Source organism: Stegodyphus dumicola, chromosome 1 (genome assembly GCF_044657685.1).
Source record: "Stegodyphus dumicola isolate Sdum_Otavi_A_Nest chromosome 1, ASM4465768v1".
In the NCBI taxonomy this organism is placed as follows: domain Eukaryota; kingdom Metazoa; phylum Arthropoda; class Arachnida; order Araneae; family Eresidae; genus Stegodyphus; species Stegodyphus dumicola.
Window position 1 is genome coordinate 187,292,377 of NC_140768.1, and position 26,420 is coordinate 187,318,796.

Genomic DNA, 26,420 nt, shown 5'->3' on the forward strand with positions numbered 1-26,420 from the left:
TTCTTGAATATAACATCTTCTGCTGCATTCAAGATTTGATAAGAATCAATGAGATGCAAATTCTATCTATCTCATATTTATTTTTTAGAAAAGAAATATTAGATTTGAGAGATGTTCTTGGACTACTTGACATTTATAAAATGTATTAGTACGAAAAAGATAGTCTATTTCGGTATATATTTTTTTTTAATTCTTCCTAATTACTATTTAATGATACCTCTTCGAAGTTATAGCACGCAAAAATAAGAAACTGCTACTTGCAAAATAGTATCAGTATAAAAAAAACCTTTTTTTTTTTTTTTTGTGTGTGTGCCTCTTATTTTATTCCTAGGTTGGTAACTAATATATTTGCATGGAGACGTAGAATCACACTAAATTATTTCTGAAAATCTCGGAGATTATTGTTGCGAGTTGAATGCTGTAAGTAAGGAAATCCTTTGAAAATTTGATCACTGGAAATCGTCAGGTAATTTAAAAAATATAATTTATTTCTTATAATTCTTTTAAAAGAGTCCAGAAAACATTTTTGAGGTCCATAAAACATTTTACTTACCTGAACATAACACTTCCTGTCTTAATAATTAAAATTTGAAGAATTTATTGAGTAGAAGCTATCAGTGAAGTAATGATAAAAACCAAACGATACAGAATACAGGGCGTTAAAAACATGTTTTATTGATTACAATTAATACCGTAAAAACGACCAATTTGGTAAATTAAATCAAACATTTTATTATTTATGTCTATTACCCAAAATAAAGATGTATTATAAAAGATATAATAATAAGATATAATAATAAGCTATAATAATAAAATATATTACCCAAAATAAAATACAAATATAACAGAAATACAAATTAAGAAACGCATCTATTATAAACAGCTCTTGACACGTAGAATGCAACATTCTAAAAGATTGGTTAATTAAATACGGCGTAAAAGTTAAAAATACCGTACCGCCTAGAATCACAACACTTACCAGGAAACTAAATAATAAATCCTCTGACATCTATTTAAAGAGCCCTGGAATTAAAACCTTTGATATAGACATTTGTAACATAAAAATATTTTAAAAATCTGATTCGAGTACTTTGCTTTCAATAATAACCAAACCTAAGCTAAAATAGTCAAGAACTAGAAAAACATAGACTAACAAAACTAATAACGAATTAAAGCAGATTGTGTTTAAAACATATAATGCTTCGATCAAAATGATTCTGAATGTTTACAAAAGTTTTGTTTGAGAAAGTAATTCATAATATAACATTTTATTCAAAATTTTAAGATGATTTTTTGAAAATTTTTCTTCTGTTCTATAAACACGTGTGATTCCTTTTGATCTACAGTGGTTTACAAAAATGATTGGACACTTTAAATTTTTGTAGTCTTTAATGAATATAAAAACTAAAATAAATTAAAACAAAAAGAAAGGCTTTTATTTTGATTATATATAAATTATGCACTTTTTATAGTAAATAAATTTTCGAAAAGATTAAAATTAAATTCAGAAATCAATACCGTTTGTTTAATGAGGAAAAATATTCTCACAAAAATAAACGAACACTTTTAGTAACAGCCAAAAATGACAAAAATGTACGTTGTTTTGCTTCTTAATATCTTGCGGGATTACCTTTACACTTGATCACTTCATTAAATCTTTTGGACGTTGACTCTACAAGTCGTTTAGTTATTCTTATTTTACGACACTCATCTTGAATCACTGCTTTCAGTTGCTGCCACGAAGATATACTCTGGTTTTAAGTTTTAGAGTCTCGTTTTTGCGAAATGTGTTCTATACCATTAAGATCTGGCGATTGTAGTGGTGAATTACTTCTGTACACTTATCTAACAGTCAAATTCTAACAATGTGCGCAGTATGCTTTGGATCATTGCCCTAGTAGAATTTGAAACTACTTTACACATTAAGTTTTATGCCAAAATTCGCTTCAGCATGTCAGAAGTATTTACTGATCCCTAATACTGATCCCTAATACCATTTACAAACTCTATATTACCAACACCGGAAAATGTGCTATAGCTCCATAACTCCTCCTTCTTCCGTGTTTAACACTTGGTACTAAGTTTTGCTTCTGAAATTCTTCTTTAAGTTTTCTCCACACCATCACTTGTGGATCTGAGCCGAAAGATATTAAATTTGCTTTCATCGGCAAAGAAAACTTTTTTTTCCAGTAGTTGGGTGTCTTTTCTTTCATGAATTTTGCGAAAACGAGTCGAATATTTCGTTTTTCTTTTACTGACATAAAATTTTCTTCTGTACTCGCCCATGATATCCTGCAGATCACATTGCTCTTCTTACAGTTTCTAGATTTACACATATTTTACATAATTCGTGAAGTTCCGCAATAAGTTTAGGAGCACTTAGTCTTCGATTCTTTTTAATATTCTTTCGAATAAAGCATTTCATTCCATCAAATAACTTAGAGGGTCTTCCAGGCCTTCTTTTTTTAATACGATTATGTTTCTTATAACCCTTCGTAATATCAAAAAAAAAAAAAAAAAAAAAAAAAAAAAAAAACAGTAGAATTACTTAAATTAAGTAAACAGGCCATTTTTTAAACAGATTTCGCTTTTGTTTTTATGCAAATCAATAACTAATCCGCCGGTTTCGAATAATGTTTTCTTTCGTGACCGAGCCATTGCAAGAAAACATTAAAATAACGAATACTTTCTCAAAAGAAAATTCGAATTTTATAAAGGCAAATAATTTTTAGATTTTTGCCTAGCTTCTATATTCAAATTAATTCCATAAAATTTTGGTTCTTATTTATTTCAGCAGATTTTAATTAGAAATTATGAAAATGTACGATTACTTTTGTGGCATATTTTTTCCCATTGCTTCCTAAAACCTTATTTTTAAAATTTACCATTTAAATTTTTCAAATTTATTTTGTACAGTGAGAGAGCTAATAAAATATGTATTCAAAGGATAAATATCCTTTATTATTTTATTTCAAAGCTTTTCTATTACTTAAAAAAATATAGGGGCCGATCATTTTTGTAAGGCAGTGTCTATTTTCCGCTTGTCATCAATTTACATGGTTTTATTCATCTGTTATTTTTGATTTACTTGCGATTTTTTATGCTTCCTCTGATTTAATACATTTGATGTATTCTTCCCTCCCACATTCGACATTAAGTCAGCCTGACATTTTGAGGAACTTTTAGATTTTACTTTTGTTCTTCCAATTCATTCATGTAAACAATACGCAAAATGTACTTCAGATTAAATTACGTAACCGATTAGATTGAAATGAAATTCGAATTTTTTCATTACCTTTCGGGTTTTACATTAAGACCTGTCAGCTGTTATATGATCTAAAGTAGAATTTAAATTCAATTCCAAATTTTGCTTTACAGAGGCCTTTAGATATAGCTTCTGACAGGATTAAGAGAAGAAGATAAGAAGTTTTTTGCTGTTTCTAAAGTCGCATATCTTTCTATATATTTATTTCTAATAAAAACACTAATAGCTAATATAAAAGAAATTATTAAACTTTAAATTCATTTAGTGACATATTATTTTCACTAATGGAGTAATTCAATATTAATTTATTGAAAATTTCCTCCTTTTACAAATGTTTGAAATCATATTACATTACACCTCCCTGGTAAATCACATGCATTTGCAGTTAAACCGCATAATTTCCCGAAGAAATTTAGTCTTATAACTTCTCTCATCAAAATTTCCTTAGTCTAATACAGCAGAATTATTTTTTTCTAAAGCAAGTTTATTAATTTACCAAACATTAATCAAAACCAATAATTACCATATTTGCCGGCGTATAAGATGCACTGGCCTATAAGACGCGCCACCTTTTTTATACACATTTTTAAAGGATAAAACTTTATTACTGATCATTATAATGAATTTACAGTAGTTTAAATATAAAGTGATACAAATACAAATTAATACTTTCTGCAGATACCCAATCTCTGAGTTGCTTTTTTTAGATTCTCCTCCTGATTCCAGCAAGTTCTTATCATTTTTCTCAGTTGAGGGTGCACGAAATGCCGCTTTGCAGCTCTGTTTCCATGCTCTTTAGCATACGCAATCACACGTAGCTTGTATGCTATGTTATAGCAATGCCGATGTTGTTTTTGAGCCATAATTTGCCAACAAATTTAAGAAAACTGAACAGTAGAAATTTCACACACTTAAAAGTCGTTCACAAAAACTGGAACGTTTAAACTAACTTCACTGAACTCTACGTAACTGGTAATATTCCCATCCTCCACAAGGAAACAAGAAAAAAAAATCACATAACTTCGAATACAGAAAATTTCCAGAAATGAATGTAATAAAAAAGTGAATATCGACGTGTAAGATGCACACCGTTTTTTAGACCTATTTTCAAAGAAAAAAAGTGCGTCTTATTCGCCAGCAAATACGGTAAATTAATGTTTAAGATATAAGATAAGACAGCTGTACACAATCATGCCTTTTATTAGCTATTCAATATCCATCGTAGTATTTATTTGGGAATTTATCACGGCAAAGTAGAAGTTTTTAAAATAAAAAGTAAGCAGCTCGTAAGTAAAGAATCCGCGCCAAACTATGAAACAGATTGTAAAATTTTGAATAACGCAATCGAAACTATGGGCCCCTTGAGTTTTGCTACGAGACTATGTGGTATGAGAGAAGTAAAATGCACGTGTAACTTTATAAACAAAAATCAGAATGTATTTGCCCAACTGAGCAGCTTAGATCCACCTATAATCAAATATTACATAGCGAAGTGCCTATGGCAGGTGACCTTGAGACTCCTTAAAGTAGTAGTTCCGAACCTAAGGTACCGTACCGCTCAGAGTAACGATGGCTTTGGTAGAACATGAGAACATGAACAAAAATGACGGGAATTAACAATGCTACAATAAATGTTGAGAGATTGCAGAGACATTAGGCCATTTCGAAGCAGGAGTGCTGAAAAATGAGAAATGCCCTCGCCGGAACTCGAACCACGGACTTTTCGAATTCGCGTCGAGCGTGCTGACCCCTACACCATGAAGGCATGCTAAGAAGGCGGGAGAAATACCTTATAAGGTGGGTTCTAGACATATTTTAAGAGAACATAACGTAATGCAGACATTTCATATAGCATACATATTAACAAAACGAACACTTTGTTATAATACTGTAATGTTTTTAACTACTTTATCTACGCTTGACTTCATAAAAACCTAGTTGTACTATGTAGCGACTTATCGTTGAGTCCAAGTCTGTAAACGGCAAACTCCAGGGAAGGGTTAAACTCAGCATTTATTATCTCAAACTAAGAATACAGATGGCCCTTTCTCGGGTTTACAGGAAATCTTCCACATGGGCTTTGAATAAAGATAAGAAAATAAGAAACTAATCTAACGCTAATCTAAACTGAAATCAGCTGAAGTTGTTAATTAAATTAACGGGCGAATATCAGCAGACAGGTACAATACGATCAAGCGTGTGTAGCTTTACGCAACGAAGCAGTCTGACGGCAAACACGCGCCACTAAGGGCTCCTAAGCTCTTCCCTTGAAGTAAGCGAAACCTTCCTTTAATTCTTCTTTCTACCTCATTTTGCAATGCGATACTAAAAACTTATTCTGGCAGGGAATAGTAGGTAAGAAACGAAACTAGACAGTAAAGCACGTTTAAAAATTAAAATTACTGTTGGAAACTTAAAATGACCCCTACAACACAAACAAAAACAGTTTACATAGAGTTAGTAATACAATATACCCCTGGCATACAGCGCTTAACGTCGTTTATAGTAATATTCCTTTCTATAATCTCGACTCTGTGTCACATGAGAGAGAGGCGAAAAAGCGCGCCGTTCGGCTAAAGTGCGCATGCGTGGTGTTCATCAAACAATCACACTTCCTCTCAAAAAAGACTTAATTGCGTCTTTCAGTAACTCGTCAAATCCACATATAAACATTGCTTGAAACAAAAAAGAACATTATTCCTGAATTTTTTTAACTTAACCAATTCTTACTTATTTGAATTAAAGTTAATTCAGTAATCTTAATCAATAAAAGATGTAACATTCAATTAACTTTTCCTTAAACCTAAATCTTTAGCATTATTTATGATAATGATAATGTTAGTTATTATGTAAACAAAATAATCAAATCAATCATTAACAAAAAAAAAAAAAAAAAACTTAAAAGTTTCAGATTTTAAATTATGTCCAAAGAGGCGTTTTTTTAACTTTCTGTGTATTATATATATGTTTTTTACCGTTTTGTGTGTTAATATCATGTTCTACGTACTCAAACCATAAAATTCAGTTTAACAGCAATATCGCAAAATAATTTTAAAATGAGCATATCTTTAAAATTTCCGTTACAGTCTCTCGTGCGTTGGAGATAAAAATGTATTTTTGTACAGTGTTGCCATTGCTCCCTTTGAAATCGTTGAGTTTCTTAATCAAAAACTCATTGAAGTGTTACAATATATGAAATCGATAATTAAACTAATTTCAAATTCAAATTAGTTCTTCCACATGCCAATATTCTGTGGAAGATTGTGTTATTCAAATTTTGATGGCTCTAGGTACCATGTTTTATTACTAGAGAAACACACATACATTCATGCGGATTCTTCATTATTTAATTTCTTTAAATATAATACAAGGCGATAATATTTGGTGGCGACAATTTGAAAAGTGAAACAACGCTTATCGTGAATCGACGCAAAATGACAAAGTGAAATTAATAGCCCTTCTGGGCAAATTGCCCCTTTGGACTAATTGTATAGCTACTTTTCCATTGTATAAATCTCAATTTCTTATTTTAATTAATTCGAAGTTAATTTCGGGTCTAATTTTTCCCCACTTAATTATTTGCTCATATCCGTTGTTTGGGTCTCCTTAAATTCTCCGTTTAAATTGTTAACGGTGTTGCACTTATTTTTTTTTTTTTTTATTTTTTTTTTCCTGCCTTTTTTGGGGGGGGGATGAGGTTTATTTGTTTGTTTGTTTCCTAGGTGCAGAATGTTGTTTTACATTCCTTTCGCGATATTTTCCCTTTCTTCATTAATATTTTTACGGAATTCACCTATTTATCAATAGTAATACGAATGAAATATCTTTAGTTTATGATATCAAACAATAATTTTAATTCTTTCTTTACAAAAGAAATTGAGCATACATAGCTTTTCATAATTACAGCTAATAATTTAAGTATCAAAATCTAGGCATTCGTAAATAAATCAAATGTTTTACAATATTAAATAAATCAATCGATCAATCAAATGGACATGCCAGTAAATAGAGACGAAAATTCAGCTTACGCATACGCGCTTATGCCTTGCGATTACAGGATTGCCAGTTACTAACTCTTCCTTAAACCTAAATAAATTACAGGTTAATCTTAACAGACACATTATTTAAATATATACGCATCTTATGATATATTAAAAAAAATTAAGCAACACTAGAAAAGTAAGTAGCAGAAAATTCCCAAAATCGCCTAGACAAATTTTAGTAGCACATTTTGACCAAAAGTAGAAAATTTGCAAAAATCGCACGATCTGCCAACATCTGCTGCTAGGGCAGGTTACCACCCGTCCATTAAAACGAGGTGGACCTCCAGAGGGCAGCTGATACACATAGAAACACACATAGAAAAGTTGCGCAACATTTCTAAAATGAGCATCATATTTTCTTTTGGAGTCACACTGAAAAAATATTAAAAAGACACTAAAACAATTAGATAAGTAGTGGGTATCCTTAATCGAATCCATTCCGAGATTGCAAGAACTAAACACCACGGTAAAAAAGCAACTATAAAGATCCTAATCTCTTTACATGAAACCCTAATCTCTCCTCAGACGCAAAACATGCACTCAGTTTTTTTTTTTTTTTTTTTTAATAAAGTGTTGTCTAGCTATCAGCACAACATTTATAATCCATTTTGGGCCAATTCTGATCAAGTCTTTCTTGTTCCGCGAGATTAATTTCCCCTCACGTTCTTCTGTATAACACGATTTCTCCGCAGAAAAGATGTTTGTCCCGAAAGCAAAATGCAGAATAATGGACCGTGGTTATGGAGAAGAAAAACGTTTTTCGTTCTTCAGATATCGAGTTAATGTGCCGTTATGCCGATAATGAAACAGTACGTAATTGATAGCAAAGCAGTTTTTCTTTTCAACAGATCAATATCTGCTTTCAGCTTTCGCTGGCGAGCCGGAACCGTACGTCATCGACACCGAACAATGAAATAAATCGCTGCTTTTTCATACCAGTTGATACATAATTATATCTTTATTGCAATATTAATATATTTCTCGCAGTAAAAGTGATAGGTCAAAGATTTTGCTGTTATACAGTACCTTTTCTATGACATTATGCATAATACCTGCAAAGATTTTTTCCTATTCCTTGACTAATCATGAAAGTAAACTCTCCGAATCTACTGAAGGGCCCACCAGCGACCGAGCGGTAAAACCGCTGAACACTGGTAGTTCGGTCCGAGGTTCGAATCCCGTGAACGGGCATGCTGCATGGGCGCTTTCGTGGTTTTATTTCCATGTGTAACGTGTATACGAGCCAGTTTCCCTTAGAAAGTCCTCCACGAAGGCATCCCTCCCCTTAGGCAGATAGCCCTAGTGTGCTTTGCGTATTCTCAATACACCGAATCTATTGAACTTTTTTTTCTGCCCAAATGCCTGTTTCTCATCCTGCAGGTACTGCAGCTATGGTGGAAGTATGGTACTCACCAAAAATGGTGCTGTAATCGTGAAACATTCGATGGAAAAGAAGATATCAAATGTCGTCGAACGAATGCCTCGTTTAAGGCTCGCCAGTACATATCGAAAAGTGTCTCGCGTTACAAATCACGTGTGAATTTCATCATACATTAAAAGTAGAGCTAAGTTTAATGGTGCGTCAACTTCAAAAAATGTCTGCATTATAAACATAAATAAAGGGAAAGACGTAAGCAAATGTATATATATATATATATATATATATTATTATTATTATTATTATTATTTTATTCCCACTTGAGAACTGCAAGTTGTCAAGGAATACGGAGAAACTCAAAGGCAAATGTTTGGTGAGAAAAGGAAAGTACGATCTGTCCATGACTACTGAATTATTAATAACTGCAACAACGATCTTCTGAAGAAGTGGAAATTAAACTAATTTCACATAAAGCGAAAATTTATGGAATTACAAGTGAGAACAGGTTCGAGAGGCAGCCAGATAGAATAAGCTAAAATTAACTGATCTGTTCAATGGCAATGCCTACTATCCCAGGACCATCTTGAAAAAAAAACAAAAAAAAAACCTCAATTTTTTTTTAATCCTTATTTTCTCCCTTCCACCCCCTAAAATAACGAGAAAGTAAAACAAAAACTAAACTAGAAAACTGTGAGACGATGTATATACATTGAGTATATAAATATTTTATAGTTAATAAATTAGAAAAATTTCCTGCACTAAAACACCGCCAAATCTTTTAGTATTCTTTGAATCCTTTTTATTATATTCCACGTTTTGGGGCCAGTCTTAAGAATAGATTAAAATTATTCCCATAATAGAAAAGCATTCCACATTACGAGCGCCATCACAGTACGAATTACTCCGTCATGAGTGGCACCACTGTTTTGACATGCAGTATCTATTATAGCTTGTCCTGGAGTTGCGGTAGTTGTCAGTAACGGTGCAAAAGTAATAAAAACAGAAACGGAATTACAGAGGTCCTTTTTTGACGACTCAGTTCCATTTCCATGATCTCTCCACCATTACTAACGATTACCACATCTCCGTAATACCTGCAATCCGAAATAGTTAGTTGTGTCTCTAATTTGATTATTTAGAATTAGCCCTAAAGAGAGAAAAATATAATAACAACACTATATAAATAAGTATAGACTACGATCTTCAGCAGTAGAATTATTGGCCTAATAACATCTACATTGAAACAGCAAGTGTGCATTATGCTGTTTTTAACATACTGTTGGACATAACTGTGACATTTACGCAATAAATAACTTATGAATTCTAAAATACTTGCCTGAAAGTAACGCATAAGTGAATAAAGTATTTCTTCCTTTCCCTGAGCATGCCCTCCTGGTGTAGTGGTCAGCAAACTCGGCACGTATTCGAGAGGTCCAAGGTTCGAGTTCCGCCGAGGGCATTGCTCATTTTTCAAGTCTCCCGTATCAAACGTAATAACCTAATGTCTCTACAAGTGTAATAAAGTAGACTGACTATACATGTATACAAATAGCGAAAGTCTTTATTTTATTAAATTCGATGCAACTTCTAGCGCTATCAATTGCATTTTAGGAAGATTGCACCAATTTCAATTTTCGCCTTTTGTAAATTTCGCCTTTACACTGAGGTCTTCTGTATGCAGTATTTGTTTTGGGCATTCATAATTTCAGTTTTCTGTATTAACAAGTGCAAAACAATGTAGCAGATATAACTGTAAAGACATTAGATATATTTTGAAAGCAAGAGAGATGAAAAATGAGGAATGCCCTCGCTGGGACTCGAATAAGCACCGAGTGTGCTGACCACTATTCCACGAAGGCATGCTAAGAAGGCGGGAGAAATACTTTATATATAACAAGCCATCTATAACATTGAAGAGTAGAATTCCAGTGTAGTAGATTTTCTTTCTGGACACTGTTTATTCCATTTTGAATTTTTTGTATTTAATTTGGGGTACTTTTCCGTTTTGCCGGCGCAAATTCCGCCAAGCAAGCTTTATTGGCGACAACATACAGTATACACATAAAAAATGTTAACAAATGTCAGTTCTAAGAATTGTTTTCTTTCGAAGGCATAAACATTTTAATATCGTTTAAAATTTTGTGAAAAGCCAATAAATAAACACAATAGAATTGCAAAAAGACATTAATTTAAGAATTTACTATCCTTTCATGGTTCAACATCCTGATTCGCCGGTTCGTATCACGTGATCCCAAGTGATCTTATCTCACGTAAACTACGCTACAAAAATGAATTCTCTCAGTAATTATCTACATTAGTTTCAAGTTAAATTTTAATTTGGAATACATGTTTAAATGCAAGAATTGTTTCAATTCGTTGAATAGCTTACTCAAAAATTATGTAAAACCACAGTGCTTTACTTCGCTAGTGAATTCTCATTAGAATTGATGAGTTTAACCTTTGCCTTCAGGTGAGCGGTGTGACTGCATCATAATTGTCTTAATTACTCCGAATGGCCTTATCTGGTAAAATTCTATGTAATTGTATGTCAGTATTGAAAGAAGCAATTAATCTGATAAGAAATGGCTATTTGGTTTGCAAATGAGGCGTAAAAGATTACCAGAGAGGATATTCCGTTTGGCATGAGTTGTACCATTACTGGCGACTTTATCGCCTGCGCCGGCAAAATGGAAAAGTACCTAATTTTGAAGAAGTAGAAAGGTGGAATGGTCGAACAATGAACAGTTCTGGATAATTTTCGCTTAACCTGGAAACTCGAATTATTTGACTTTGCTTAATTTACCTGATCATAATATGAACTTATGTACTGGTCACAATGTTTAAGTCGTGTAACGTAGTAACGTAGCTGGAGTTTCTGACACTACTAAATGTAAAAGAATCATATACCGAAAATGTTTACGATATGAATTTATTTGCGCTGAATTGGAATAAAGTTTTTAAGTTTATAATACTTCATGATTTCAGCATTATTCGCATATAAAGGCTCCCAAAACTAAGTGAGCACTTTCCAAATCAATTACGAATATTCTGATACAATGGATAATTCTAATTTTAGTTTTATAAAAGAAAACAAATATACGTATTGTATAGTACAATTCTTGAATAAAAAGAGCTTGACGACATTCACAATTCTGACATATGATGTGTACATATATTTTTATATGAGATAAGGAACTGTGATAAAATTAATTGAACACTTGACCATTTGTATTTAGGATCATATTTCATTTTAGAATACAATTTTGGTTCTATTTTAAAACTTTATTTAAAAGTTTGCATTTTAAATTTTCAGTTTTCAGCCTGATGTTATAAAATAACCTGCGGATTTATTCAATAAAGTGAAAATTCAGATCCTATTTTCTCAAATTTTCGTGAATTATTTTGTTTTCCGCAGATTATTAGAAAAGAAAACTTTACGAATGAGTTTCTTTAACTTTTTAGAATTTTAGATCGCATACTGTAAAGAAAACTTTGTGGATGAGTTTCAATAATCTGATACAAAATCTTTATACCTTAGAACATAATAGAATTTTATGATCGATTTAAAGTCAAAACATTTTAGGCTAATGAAATTGGAAATTTAATATTTAAGAAGGCAATGTATTTATTTATGCTACAAGAACAGATACTCGAAACAGATATCGCCATTGATCTTTTGCCTCATTGTTTGTCATACTGAGACAACAGAGGCCAAATTTGTTTGCGATTATTTGAAATGCTTCGTTACTAATTTATGTTTCGAATAAATTGATCAAAACACATACCAAATGTATTGATTAAATGCAGCGATGGCCAACCCACAGCACGCATGCCACAGTGTGGCACGGCGGAGTTTTAACAGTGGCACACGAAACCTTATTGAATTAAAAGATTTGAAAAATAATAATATCGTCTGTATTAACTCCGTCGATAGATACAAACGTAAATTCCTTAGAATAAAATAATTTAGTTTCTCTGCAAGACGTTAATTGTTACCCAACTAAAATCCAAATCGTAATTATTGATCTACAGCAGCGTACTAAACTGACAAGCAAATATAAGGAACTTATTTCAACTGCTAGTGACCCAAATTATATTGTATTTTGGAAATTCGAACCAACAAGCAGTTTTCCAAATTTACACCATTTGTGTATTGTGTTACAAAGTAATATCTAACCATGCGTTAGATATTACTTATACGTTTGGATCAACATATGTTTGTGAATAAATGTTTTATATTATGAACATAATAAAATCAAAATATCGTTTAAGATTAAGTAACACGTACCTAAAACACCTTATTTTGTTAGCATCTTCAAGAACTCATCCTAATATAGATGACTTGGTAAACAAAATACATATTCGAAAACCACATTAATTAAGTATGGATTTCTTAATTATTTAGAATTAAATGTTTCAAATTATTCATTTTTAATTTACATATAACTTAACTGACTGAACCTTTAAAAATGTATAATAACAATAAAACCCTAGTTTGTATATTCATTATAAATAAATGTGTTTATTTTTTAAATGTCTACAGCTCAAACCCATATAAAAATATGCTATTTGGGTAAAACTCCCATAATAAGCCTAGAAATAAAAAAAATTTCACCTTTTTTTTTTTTTTCGCATGTTGAAAAAATTGCAAGAGGTACGCAAAACGTTTTTTTCAGATAGTAGCACTTTTCCGAAAAAGGTTGACGATCCCTGATTTAATGTATTGACTCCATTGTTTAATGTTGTCGTTCAGTGTGATGTCTATCCGATTTGAATTGTGTATTATCCTCAGTTCTAACAAACACAGAACTCTGAGAATGTATATTTCTTACATTTTTGGAATACAGAAAGAAAATGCTTTAACAAAATTTTATTTTTTAGGCCTGCTAGTGGCCGAGTGGATGAAACCTGTGAGCACTGGTAGTCGAGATGCGTTTAAGTACTTGCGAATGAATTGGCTTCAAGGATGTTTCCGTGATTTTCCCCTTGTGCGACGTAACTACGTGCATTGATATTGGTATATTTTATTATCGCAAAGCGTCGATGGCTATCTGCCTAAGAGAAGGGATGCCTTCGTGGAAGACTTTCTAAGGGAAAAATGGCTCGTATACACGTTACACATGGGGGAAGCCACGAAAACACCCATGCAGCCAGCCCGTTCACGGGAGTCGAACCTCAGACCGAACTACCAGTGTTCAGCAATTTTACGGCTCGGCCGCTGGTGGGAAAGTTTTTGTCAGGAAATCCTTCACGAAACCAGCATTTTCCTTTTAAAAATAGTGCTTACATGCTTTGTTATAACCAATTAAGCAAACGAACAATAATTTTCGAGAAAACTGGGTAATTTCATCTAGGAAATAATTGCATGTAAATGGTTTAGTCCAGACGTGGCCAAATTCTATGTCAGCAGGAGTAGCATACTCGAACTTCGAAAGTTTCAAAACTTGTAGCTAAGTTTACAAAGAGCCGCAACTAAATACTTATATCATTTTAAATACGATATGACAGTTTTTATATAAGAAAAAACTTTAAATTATTAAATTAATTAACAAAGATATCGCACTTTTTAAATAGATGTGGTTATTTTATTTATGTAAATAAATAATTTTATTACTCTCAATATATTTTCAAGAACGAATGTTTCCACGGCACACATATTTTAAACATTTCTAGAATTCCTTTCTCTGACAGGAAAAACAGGCCCACCAGCGGCCGAGCGGTAAAGTCGCTGAACACTGGTAGTTCGGTCCGAGGTTCGAATCCCGCGAACGGGCTGGCTGCATGGGTGTTTTCGTGGTTTTCCCCATGTGTAACGTGTATACGAGCCAGTTTCCCTTAGAAAGTCCTCCACGAAGGCATCCCTCCCCTTAGGCAGATAGCCCTCGTGTGCTTTGCCATAATTAAATACACACACACACATACTGACAGGAAAAACAAACAATTTCGTCTGCTTTCCAAATTTACTTTAATTATAATTGTCAGCTAAATTTAAATGAAAATTGAAAACGAAAACTATAATGGTCTTAACCTAATAGAGGGAGCTCTTAATTCAAATGAAGAATAACCAAATAAATAAAATAACTAAATAATTTCTTAGAAGAAATAAATAAAATTAGCCAGTTTTTCTTTGCTATTATCTCATGCATTCCCTTTGAAACAATAACACAAAAAAGGTATGACAAAGCATGTTTCGAAAAACTGCAATTTTAGGTTTGAAAATTATTTAAAATTAAGCTATGAACATATCAAGATGTTTTGCTCAAAAATAACACTTTAGTATTTCTCTCAAAACTAACAGAAGTACCAACATAGGAAATAATATTTAACCATAAACCATTTATTAAATTCCTTACATTCAAAATGAATGTTTCGTTTCTCCTAATGAAAATTGATTGTTACACATATTTACAGTATCATTCAGCAGAGCAGTGCTTAGGTGTTTTTTCATCTGAGGGAAAGAGGGATTTATTGAGCCCCCATATACAACGAAATTAACTGTAACTCTGTACTTTTATATTCAACAAAATTAACTATACTAAATCATATCATAACACTTACAACAGTTGTAATCCTAACTTTATGTATTCGTAAAATTCATGAGCATGATAGTAATTTACAATTTTGAAATGAAAATAGTAAAATGTACCTTTTTAATAAATGACAAGTAAGGTAAAAAGTATAGCATTATAATTCAAAAATTTTTTAATTCAGTTTTTCTTCCTTTTAACGAAGCAGAATCGAGAATAATTGATAAAAAACTACCTTGATTATTTATGTTCTGTAGAGATATGATAATATTTAAAAGTTTTTTAAAAGAAAATTTTGCATATAATTTAAAAATTTAAATTTTCTCTAGCTTCATTCATCTTTACTGGTAACGTAAAAATATTTTGAATACAATTTCCGAATTTAGATTTCATTGAACCAAACTGTATTCCTGAATTACCTTTAAAAGATCTTATTTTGCTTCAGCGACCAGAATTAACGAAACAGCATGGTTTTTAAAACGAGATATTTTTGATGGAATCTCCAGAATTTATATACTTAAATGCTAAGTTAGAAGTTGGACCTTTTCAAAATGTTTAAGTACCACTCCTCTCGGTTAGGCAGGCTTCGTGTGCTTTTTACAGACACTATTTAGCAAAAGCTAACCTAAACTTTTAGAACATATGCATCTAATAATATTAATCTTTCACTATTTAGTAATTAGAAATTAGGAAGTATCTCACAATTTTTATAACTTTATTTGATTGTGAGATACGTATATTATTTCTTTCATTTATTTTACTATGAAAATATACATCTAAAGAACTAGATTTTTTTATCAGTTGATTTTACGTATGCTTTCACTAGCCTTTCTTTTTAATTTGCCTCCATATTATGTTAATATATTCATCTTTAAAGTAAATTCTCATATTTCTGTGGAATATTTTCTGTCATTTACTGTAAAAAGATATATAATCTTTCTTTGAGTATGTCTGTTTAATTCATTATATCAAAGCACGAGGGCCATTTGCCTATGGAGAAATATGTCTGTATGAAGCACTTTCTAAGAGAAGCAGGCTCACAATTGAGTTTCTCGTCGAGTTAACAACGAAAACACCAATGCAAAGCCATTCGACGGCATTTCGACATCAGGTTAAGAGTTCATTTGCTAAACATGAAGCATTACGAATATTTGATGGTTTTGATCGCAAGAGGCTATCAGAATCAACCTATTGTAATGAATGTATCATTCAATCCCTTATATAAGTTTGAACGTTAGATAAATATAAAGTAATAACAACTCGCTTATTAAAAACGATTCTCTCACGTAGTGATTATTTTCATCTTACTAATAAAGACAAAACGTCTTGCAAATTACCTGCGAATGCCACGCCGAACCTTTCCCTTTTAACTGTTGTACTTGATACCAGCCTTAAACATTATCTGAGCCATCACGGCGAAGCAAATACGAATTGACATTCATTCTATCATTTCGCTGAGTGAACTACACATTCATCTTTTCTAATTATTTATTGATGATTTGAGGCCTAAGGGGTAGCACAGACAACAATAAAAATGGGCGAGATTTAAGTTATAAGAAAGTAGAAATGAGGATATCTTATTAGATATTATAACGGTAACACTACTATGTATCCTTGTTGGAATGCAAGTTCCTTTTAAGGAAATAATATTGGGATTGCTACCTGTAGTTTATCCACAACGACTTTTCAGTCCTTATGTTCTTACCTTAGCAGTGTCTTCCAGAAATTAAATAATTCACATAATTTTCCTCACTCAATTTTCGAACCATAAAATTACAAAAAAAGGGGGGGGCTTAAATGAGTAAGGTTTTTGGTTGATTAGATTACGGCAAAGCACTCGAGGGCTATCTGCCTTAAGCGAGGGATGCCTTCGTGAAGGACTTTTTAAGGAAAACTGGCTCGTAAGCACGTTACACATGGGGAAAACAACGAAAACTCACATACAGCCAGCCCGTTCGCGGGATTCGAACCTCGGACCGAACTCCCAGTGTTCAGCGACGTTACCGATCGGCCGCTGGTGGGCGCTTAAATGCGTAAGGAAATACGGTACACAAAATATGCTTTGATGTTTTTTATCTCATTTTAAATATTAAATCATCAAAAATTAATTAAATTTTTTATTTTATTTGGGTAATTGATTAAAGAAAAGCATACGATTGTGAAAGTGATAAAGAATATAGCACCTTTTTCATTGATTCAAGTTTGTTATTTTAAAATGCTGCTCCACGATGCATTTCGAAATTGAAAATTAACTATCATAATTTAATTTTTTAATTTATTTCTGAAATTTCGCAACTAACTGACATTTACCTGTGACAAGTATCTTACTGGCTTTACCTTTCTCCCGGTTCTGACATTCACTAATATTTAATATACATTATTAGTGTCACAAATGTAATTATCTCTTCCATTGTCCCGATAGCTCGTAGCCATTCTAAGAGCAGCATCACCAGGTCATAGAAATATAATTATTTGTTTTTCGTTTCTTCAGTTTCATACAGAATAATCTTTGAGGAAAAATATCAAGTAAAATTAACTGTCTTAAATAATCAAGATCTCTAAATATACTGCACTGCATTTAAAAAAAAAATAAATTAGGAATATTTTTTGTCAGAACGTACAGTCACTCTTTCTGTCTGGCCAATTAAAGTTAAGGGATCCGATCTGGATGAATATAATATGGCGGGGATCATAAATACGACAGAATTGTTATGGCTAATCCAAGGGCAGCTAAAAACAAGGAAAATGGTATATCCTACATTATAATTAACAGACAAGTATTACTCATATTAGCAATTTATTTGTACTTACAAGCTCTTTAATCCGGTCAGGAAATTCACTTGGTTTCGTAAATTAATTCCTATGCTTCTTCTTCACTTCACGGCGCTCGTGCTATTCGGTTGTGCTTGCATTTGAATAGGTGCGAATATGAAACAGAAGGCAAATGAGTTGAACACCTAATTTTTTTAACGGCTGAGCAATTACTTTTTAACGAATAATTTAAAAATATTTATGCATTCTGAGCATTCCGTTCTATTTGTTATTATTGCTGTTATGAATTTTCTTTTCCTTTTTGTATTTTTCTTACACGGTTCTTTTTTGCAGGTAATTTCTCATAGTCACACTTCTATCATTCTTAATAAATGAATTTATTTTTAGACTCGTCTCTATTAATCCACAATCCAATTAATCCGTCCGCGCTATACTGGGAGTCTGTTGCCTTTGGAATGATAAGAATATGAATTTAGACGTTCCGAACGCCTGAAATTATTCGGCTTGACTTCAGAAGAAGAGATTTTCTATACGATATTTAATTTGGCGACATTTAATCAGCGTAATCCGTAAAAGAAGATTTTATTTACCATATACAACTGGTTTTCTCATTTTAGGAAAAATCAGTCTCGTCTAAAAAAAGGACAAAATCAAACAATGAATAATCCTTGCCGTTTTCATATATAATGTACTCAGTTTTGACTAATTAGATTGGTTAATGAAATGTGAAATGTCTCGAATCGATAGCTTATTCCGACACGATTTATATAAAGTCTTGTTTTCTTCGTCGATAACATTTTCCATGTCCCATACTAAGCCATATTTAAATTAAAGCTAAGAAAAGAAAACTGCGTAATCAGACTTTAATGAAATAAGCCTGATTTCCTCCAGTTCTTATACTTTAATACGAAATACTATTGTTGATGACTGTTAGCGAAGTACGCAATAGGAGTGGTTTATTAAACTGATTCTATCCTCTTGGAACGTGGGTTTAGAGGGAAAATTCGAAACAAAAGTAATTTTATGAATTTACATCATATTTTTAAAGCCCAATAATAAAACGTAAAATTTTTTAATTTCTATAAGACTCAGTTTCAGAATAATTTTATCATTACTGTTTATTTTTCTTTGAATTTTGGACACGTTAAACTTTCATCCTTGCGACTGCTTTTACAAAAGAATTTTGGAAAAATGATAATATTTTGTATTTTTAAAAGTTCTTTAAAATGAAGCTTCGGAGTACACTTTTCACATCTCACATCTTTAAAAATGTGATTTTGGCAACAATTTTCCTGTCTTATTGTTGTTGATAGATTTTTGATGAAATCGCATCATTTTGAATAGTTTCAGTTTTTTAGAAATATGGGTTTGGCAACAATTTTTCATCGTATTTCTTATGTCACTGTTTTTAAGAGATTGGCATATTTCATTGTCATTTATATATATATATATAATACATTTTGATTGATTTTTTTTATAATGTTGATAATGTTGTTCTGTAGAGTAAAATTCCGCGCGAAATTTTATGTTTTTTTTTTTTTTTTTTTTTTTTTTTTTGTTGCTTTTATGTTATTTTTTGCTTATTTCAATGTTTGTAAGATATTGAAAAGATTTGCATGATTTTTTTTCTTCAACGGAAATTTGGTTAAGTACTTCCTTGTACGAAGTAAAAAGGAAGTATTGTAATCGCGAAAAGTTTCAGGCAGCATATATTTCAACGAAAATATCCATTTTGACCGCTATCGAACGCAATTTAACGATGTTTTTGCGTGATATATGTAGGTAAGGACAGAATAGAAGACTCTTTTCTTCCAAAAAAATTATAAAACTCCTTTAAAATGAATTCTGAAGACAATTTTTTGTGGCGTCTGTACGAACGTATGTACGTACGTGCGTTCGTACGTACGTAACTCGCATAACTCAAAAACGAGTAGCCTCAGAACGTTGAAATTTTGTATATAGAACTGCTATAATATGTAGATGTGCACCTCGTATTTTCTTTGCAATGGACCGCACCAAACGTATACAAATATATTTATATATATATCCACTCTGTTATCCGGCTCATTGATCTCAGTTTCTTTACTCTTATATGTTTGTAAATTGTACATTTTTTGCTTTAAAAATGATTGAATTATGTTGTTTTTATCTTCCGGTTAAGGTTTTTATGCCTTTAGTAAATCTCTATGCAATATTTTTAGAATTATCAACAATTTTAAAGCTGTTTAAGTGCCGCTAAGCCTAATCCTTTTCTTGATGGCGGCCATTGTTTGTTTACATTTGAAACAGCAGACTAGTGGATTTGTTACCAATCTAGAGGAACGTAGCTTAGCAACAACAAAGATAACGCCTTCATTTATTATTTCCAATTGAATCATGCTTAATCCTTTCTGGAATTTTTTCGAGGAAATAAGTGTTTAAGATTTACTTCGTAATTTTTAATATAGATATTTTGAGTTTTTATGTATTTTTGCCTTCTCGCGAAGTGAGAACTGAATTAATTGAATGAGAAATACTGAATCGTCTGTGAAAAACTGTTTTTTTTTGTTTTGTTTGCTTAATTTCTTTTATACATTTTTCTAGCTTTATTATAGTATTTGAATAGAACATGTGGCAACGATTAGATAATTTAATTCTTTAAATGATATCAATTTTGTGCATTTTGAGTTATAATATGAACGAAATATAATACTGTTAAGTGAATCTAGCGCCAGAGTGTCGCTATGGTAAACAAATACTAGAGTGAATTTTAAAGAATGCATTTATTCTATTGTGGTTTATGCGCTGTCGGCGAAGTAGATTTAATTCAATCCAATAAGTTTAAATGAAATGCAATTTTATCGTCTGCTACTTTACTTAACTTCATTTAAATCGAATTGTCTAAAACAGAGAACTTTCGTTTGCTGTTTATTTGATTCTTATGAAAATATTTTATGGCATTAACTGCATAATTTATTTCTAAACAAGCTGTTGCTTTTGAAGTGGCTGAGAGAGCCGCTGATACTATCATCCATATTTTTAAAGCACAGTATATTTTTATAGAAGCATAAAATTTAGAATAATCATTTTTATAAAAGTCAAATTATGATATAAGCATTCAACCCTCTAGAGACCGAATTAATGGAAGTTCAATGGTTATGTAAAAATGATCTGCAGCTACGTAATGGCTGGATAAGTCAGCAGGTTCTGTGAACAAGTAAGAATAATTATATAAAGGATACCCAACATTTTGGATTCAATTAACAAAGACGGTACGACGTTTAATAAATAAATTTAAGACTTTTTAAACATAAAAAAATCAACTCATTTTTTATTAGGATAATTGGGCCCACCAGCGGCCGGGCGGTAAAGTCGCTGAACACTGGTAGTTCGGTCCGAGGTTCGAATCCCGCGAACGGGCTGGCTGCATGGGCGTTTTCGTGGTTTTCCCCATGTGTAACGTGTATACGAGCCAGTTTCCCTTAGAAAGTCCTCCACGAAAGGCATCCCTCCTCTTATGCAGATAGCCCTAGTGTGCTTTGCCATAATTAAATACACCACCACACCACACCTATTAGGATATTTGATATTTGTATTAAGGGATATAGCTTATTTCATTGTAATTTTTTTCTCTTGAAAATATAAGATAAAATTTCATTAATTATACTTTGCTTTTCAGAATTTTTTGTTTTTTGTATTCTTTTATGTTATTATCGCTCATTTCACTGTTTTTAAGATATTGAAAAGTTTTGAGTGATTTTTTTTAGGAAACAAAGTTCTTAACCTCATTTATACCATTTTTCTTAAGATTTTGCAAAGGGAGTTGGTTAATTTATTTATTAGGATAATTAATATTTGTATTAAGGGATATTGCTTATTTCATTGTAATTTTGTCATACGTAATAACTTTTTTTTATGCAGTTGTTCTGCAGAGTAAAATTCTACGCAGTTTTTAAATTTAACGGTACATTTAAAAGCCAGACGAAAGCTGGCAGCGAAGCTGCTAGTTTAAAATATTATTAGTCTAAAGGGTCTTTGTCCCTGAAGGACTACTGTTTTCGTTTTACGATTTCGCGTTGAATCACTATAAATGTCCGTTTCACTTTTCACTAATGTTAAGAGTCTTTTCACTAATGCCACTAAATGTTAAGAGTCCTATAAATGTCCGTTTTACTTTTCAAACTGTTGCCATCAAATGTTAAGAGTCCTGCATTATATTTGAAGAAATTAAATAATTAAAAATCTGCATAAATGTATGAATATTTCTCGCATTGTGATAAAACAACGGTATATAAAGCCATCGAATTTTTAATGACGTATTCCTTCTACGAATATAGGCATATGGAAGACCAAATTTGAAATTTGAAATTTGTTTTATTATCGATTTCATATTTTGTAAAACTTTTGATTAACAAACTCATTTTAACTATGTAAAAATTATGATTACCAAACTCAAAAATTTCAAAGTGAGCTATGTAAAAATTATTTCAAAATATGTAAAAATTTTTGATTAACAAACTCAAGGATTTGAAAGCGAGCAGTGGCAACACTCTACGAGGGGGGGGAAATATTTTTATCTCTAGTGCGCGAACTGTGTATCGGAAATTCTAAAGATATTCATTTTAAAATTATTTTGCGACATTGCTATTGAACTGAATTTTATGGTTTAAGCGCAAAGAACATGATAAACCCACAAAACGTTAAAAAAACGCCCCTTTAGACGTAATTTAAAATCTGAAAACTTTCAGATTTTATTTTTTCTTATTGTCAAAAATTCTTTTTTTTTTAATTTTTTAAAATTCACTTGACAGTAGTGCTTCTTTCCCTGCATCGGAAACTCTTTTATTTGATTCGCTGAAAAAATAAGCGTGAAGCATAAAATGTCGACCTTTACGAAATGAAAGGATAATAACACTCTTGAAGTTCAAAAACACTCCAAGAACAGTTCCTCTTCTCAATAGCACACCCTCCTTTCGAATATTCCTTGAAATACGACGTGAAACTCCCAACAGCCACTTCCAAAATCCATTACATGCTCAATTCAACACCAATGTTCATAAATGCATATTGGATGGTCTCTGTATGGCCATTAACTAGATGCAGTGTCATCGACATAACTAACTCACCATCATACTGGAAGTAATGTAGGCTGTCAGAACGATGACCAAGCTCAGTATGACTGCCATAGGAATCGACCACTTGGGATTCTTCGCTTCTTCGCCTGTCGTGGCAATGATGTCGAATCCAATAAAAGCGTAGAAACAGGTTGCAGCGCCGGAAAGCACCTATTAACAAAAGAAAGAGGAATAAGAAGGAGTGTATCGATATTATTGCAAATTATGTAATTATTATTTGCATTTAATTTAGTTTATTAGCTTTCAATTTAATTTATGCTGTTGCAATTAATTTAGTTTCCATGTATTGTTGTGATGGTTTTATTTATTTAGTTTTTTTTTTTTTTTTTTTTTTTATGTAGCATATTTTGTTCAACAACTTTACGTGTATTTGCCGTGCATTTTTGTTTCTTATTTACGGTAATTTAGTGTGCTTGATTTTTACACATGTCGCGCTGTAGATCTTTTAATTCTCAGCTGAGCGACATTTCGATTGTACGGATAACTCAGAAGAACCAGAAACATGGACGTAAACCTGCAGACTAGCTTTCATGACATTTTGTGCTTTTATGCCAACATCATAAAAACTTTCCAAAAACCCATTTCCTAACATTAAATTTTCTCTAAGTTTCCATGTCGCCGTTTTTTAGAATGCGAAGAACATACGTACATGCATGCATAAAAACCACTACTTTGCAGCATACGGAAATAAATGTTTTCCATCCCATAATACGATTATCATCTTCATGTGTTAAACAGAACAACCATTTATTTCCTATTCCATAAAAATATTTGATCGAGGTTTTGCAAGGTAACCTCTGAATTCATTTATAATATCTTTATTTTCATGTATTTTTAATCTTTCTCATAGTAGTAGTTAGGTCAGATATGCATAATTTAGAGCATATTTTGTGAACTATGGTAAGATATTTTTAGTAATAATTCATGAAAACCACACATGTGAAACTTCTTCCTGAATAAAGAAGAAACGGAAAATGGAAGAAAATTAACTCGACCCAATCTAATCCTTATTTTTCTATGGTGGTATCTTTGTTTTCCCCCAAAATCTGAAGAGTCTTAATTCCTTTGCGACATCTAAAAGAAATTTTTTTCTCAAACAACATCATGTCGATGAAACTATGTAAATTCATTAACATGTGCATTTTAATACTTACTTAATTTATAAATTAACTCTAAAAAGATGCAAGTAATTTTCTCCCATCTTTTAAAAATTTCTGCTCGGAATAAACTTAAAAAACAATTGTGTTATATATTTATTAGGTATTTGTCGAAGCAGAAAATAGGAAAAATCAGCTAGGCACTTGTCAGGATTCGAACTCCAGACCTTTCTATTGCTAGCCGTATATGCTCCCATTTACACCTCAAAGGCACTTTAAAGAGGAAGAGACAATAGCTTACAGCGGATGTATAAGAGCAAAAACAAAAATTAAATCAATTTTAATCTGAATTCGTGTTTAGATTACTAAATATAGGAAAATCCAAAAGATATAATCTTGAAGAAACTCGCAATGGGTTGAAGATCTAATTCTCTTTGTACGGTATATCTTTATGAACAGAACAACTTGAATTCATATATGAAATTCTTCAAGAAAATAGAGAAAACACTAGTTCAAAAAAGGAATAGAAGAATTATATGAAACTCAAAAAGACATTCTTGAAAAATGGAATTGCTATAGCTTAACAGCATGTGCAAACACTGAGACTTGAAAATTATTTCAAAAACACACCAAATGCTCCCCAATACTGAGCAAACAAGTATGGAAAGGCTTATAATTTCAGTCTTGGCTAATGTCAGGTAAAGAAATCATAGCTTTGAAAACAATGTGTTTTGTCTATAACCTCATTATAATAAGCAATCTTTATAGCTATAAAGTTCTGCGATTAAAAGGAAATGCTTTTTAATGAAGAGAAAAAGGAATTAAATTCAACCTCGAAAGAAGCTCAGTTATAAGCACATCTGTATTATAGTGTTAAATTTATAGAAATTTTACAGTTCGTCGGCGGCTCCTCTAGTTGTGCACATGCGCACGTGAATCCCCAAGAAAAACGAAGAAATAAATTTGTTAACAAATAAAATAATATTGAACACATTTTCCAGATTTTTATGAATTTTCAGGCTGAGTTACCGTCCGCTTTTTTAAATACGCTAATACGTATTAGCTAACTTCTGTATTGTAGGTTACTACAACACACAACTGGTTTTTCCTCGATCGCATGCACGATCGAAGAAAAATGCCCTTGAAAACTGAAACGGGAAGGGAAAGGCACGCACCTATTCAGTGGGCGAGGGCTCATTTGTTTGCCGTTATATCTTGTCCGAATTCTCCCTTGGTTTGCTGTATTCGGTTAGTTCGTTTTCTCATTTTCTTATGGTACCATTTTTCAATATATCTCTTTTACGAACTAGTGTAAATAATTATGTTGTTGCTTACGCTCATTTGCCCGACGTAGTCAGCCCAAGCCCACGAAATTCCCCGTGGCAAAGAGCGCTAGATTACGCCTGCCGTTGGCAACAGCCTTGAGCACCATTCAGGTGACAGTGCGATTTAGCTCAGTTCCGCCCCCAAGTTTGATGGAGAGCACCCCGGGGGAGGGACGGGTCCGAGAGTCTCCCACCCCTCTCCTCTTCCACCAAACCAAACGAGAGGACTTTCGGCTCGCCGCATATTTAGAGTTCCGCCATGCCGCACCGACACTATATATTTACGCACATCCATGCCTTCTCCGGGATTCGAATCCGGGCCCTTTGGCACAGCAGTCAGCGACGCTAACCACTATAGCGGTTGGGCGGCGTAAAGAGTTAAGATGGCACTCGGTAAAATCAGCGTTTCGGAACTACAGCAATTACATTTTTCAACATTGTCTTTGAAAACAAAATTGGAATGAAATTACTCAAGCCATCGCCTTTGCTAAACCCTATCCAGAGGATCAAATGCAAGATTAGAGATTTCAGATGGGAATTCAAACCCGATTTATGTCAGAAATATTCATAGATTTATGAATGCGAATCAACTAACAGGCTGTTTAGTTTTTCCAAGTCTACTGTTTGCAAAACAGATTGGTGATTCAAGTTGGGTGAGTTAGGGTGCTGCTGATTAACTCACAGAAGTTGCTGATTAACTGTGAGTGAGTTACAGCGTTAACATATTACATTCGTACCCAATAGGTAAAATGTTATGCAGTGATTGCTCTATGTAGCGCTTGCTACAAACATCCACTAAAAGAATGGAAATCCTGAGAAGACGATAAGGGTAAAATTGAACGAAGTACTATATTCACAAGTTATTTCTAATAGAAAAAAATTATTTATTTTTTGGGAAC

The 26,420-nt window shown here is 32.3% G+C and overlaps 1 protein-coding gene across 1 annotated transcript in view; it reads right to left on the bottom strand.

Annotated features, from left to right (window-relative positions):
- The window catches only part of LOC118200712 (solute carrier family 7 member 14-like), a 349,638-nt gene that overhangs the window by 32,901 nt on the left and 290,317 nt on the right, over positions 1 to 26,420 (bottom strand). Inside the window, exon 6 of the mRNA XM_085823820.1 lies at positions 23,091 to 23,249. Coding sequence (XP_085679946.1) covers positions 23,091 to 23,249 — 159 coding nt within the window. The remainder of the gene's footprint in view (positions 1 to 23,090; positions 23,250 to 26,420) is intronic.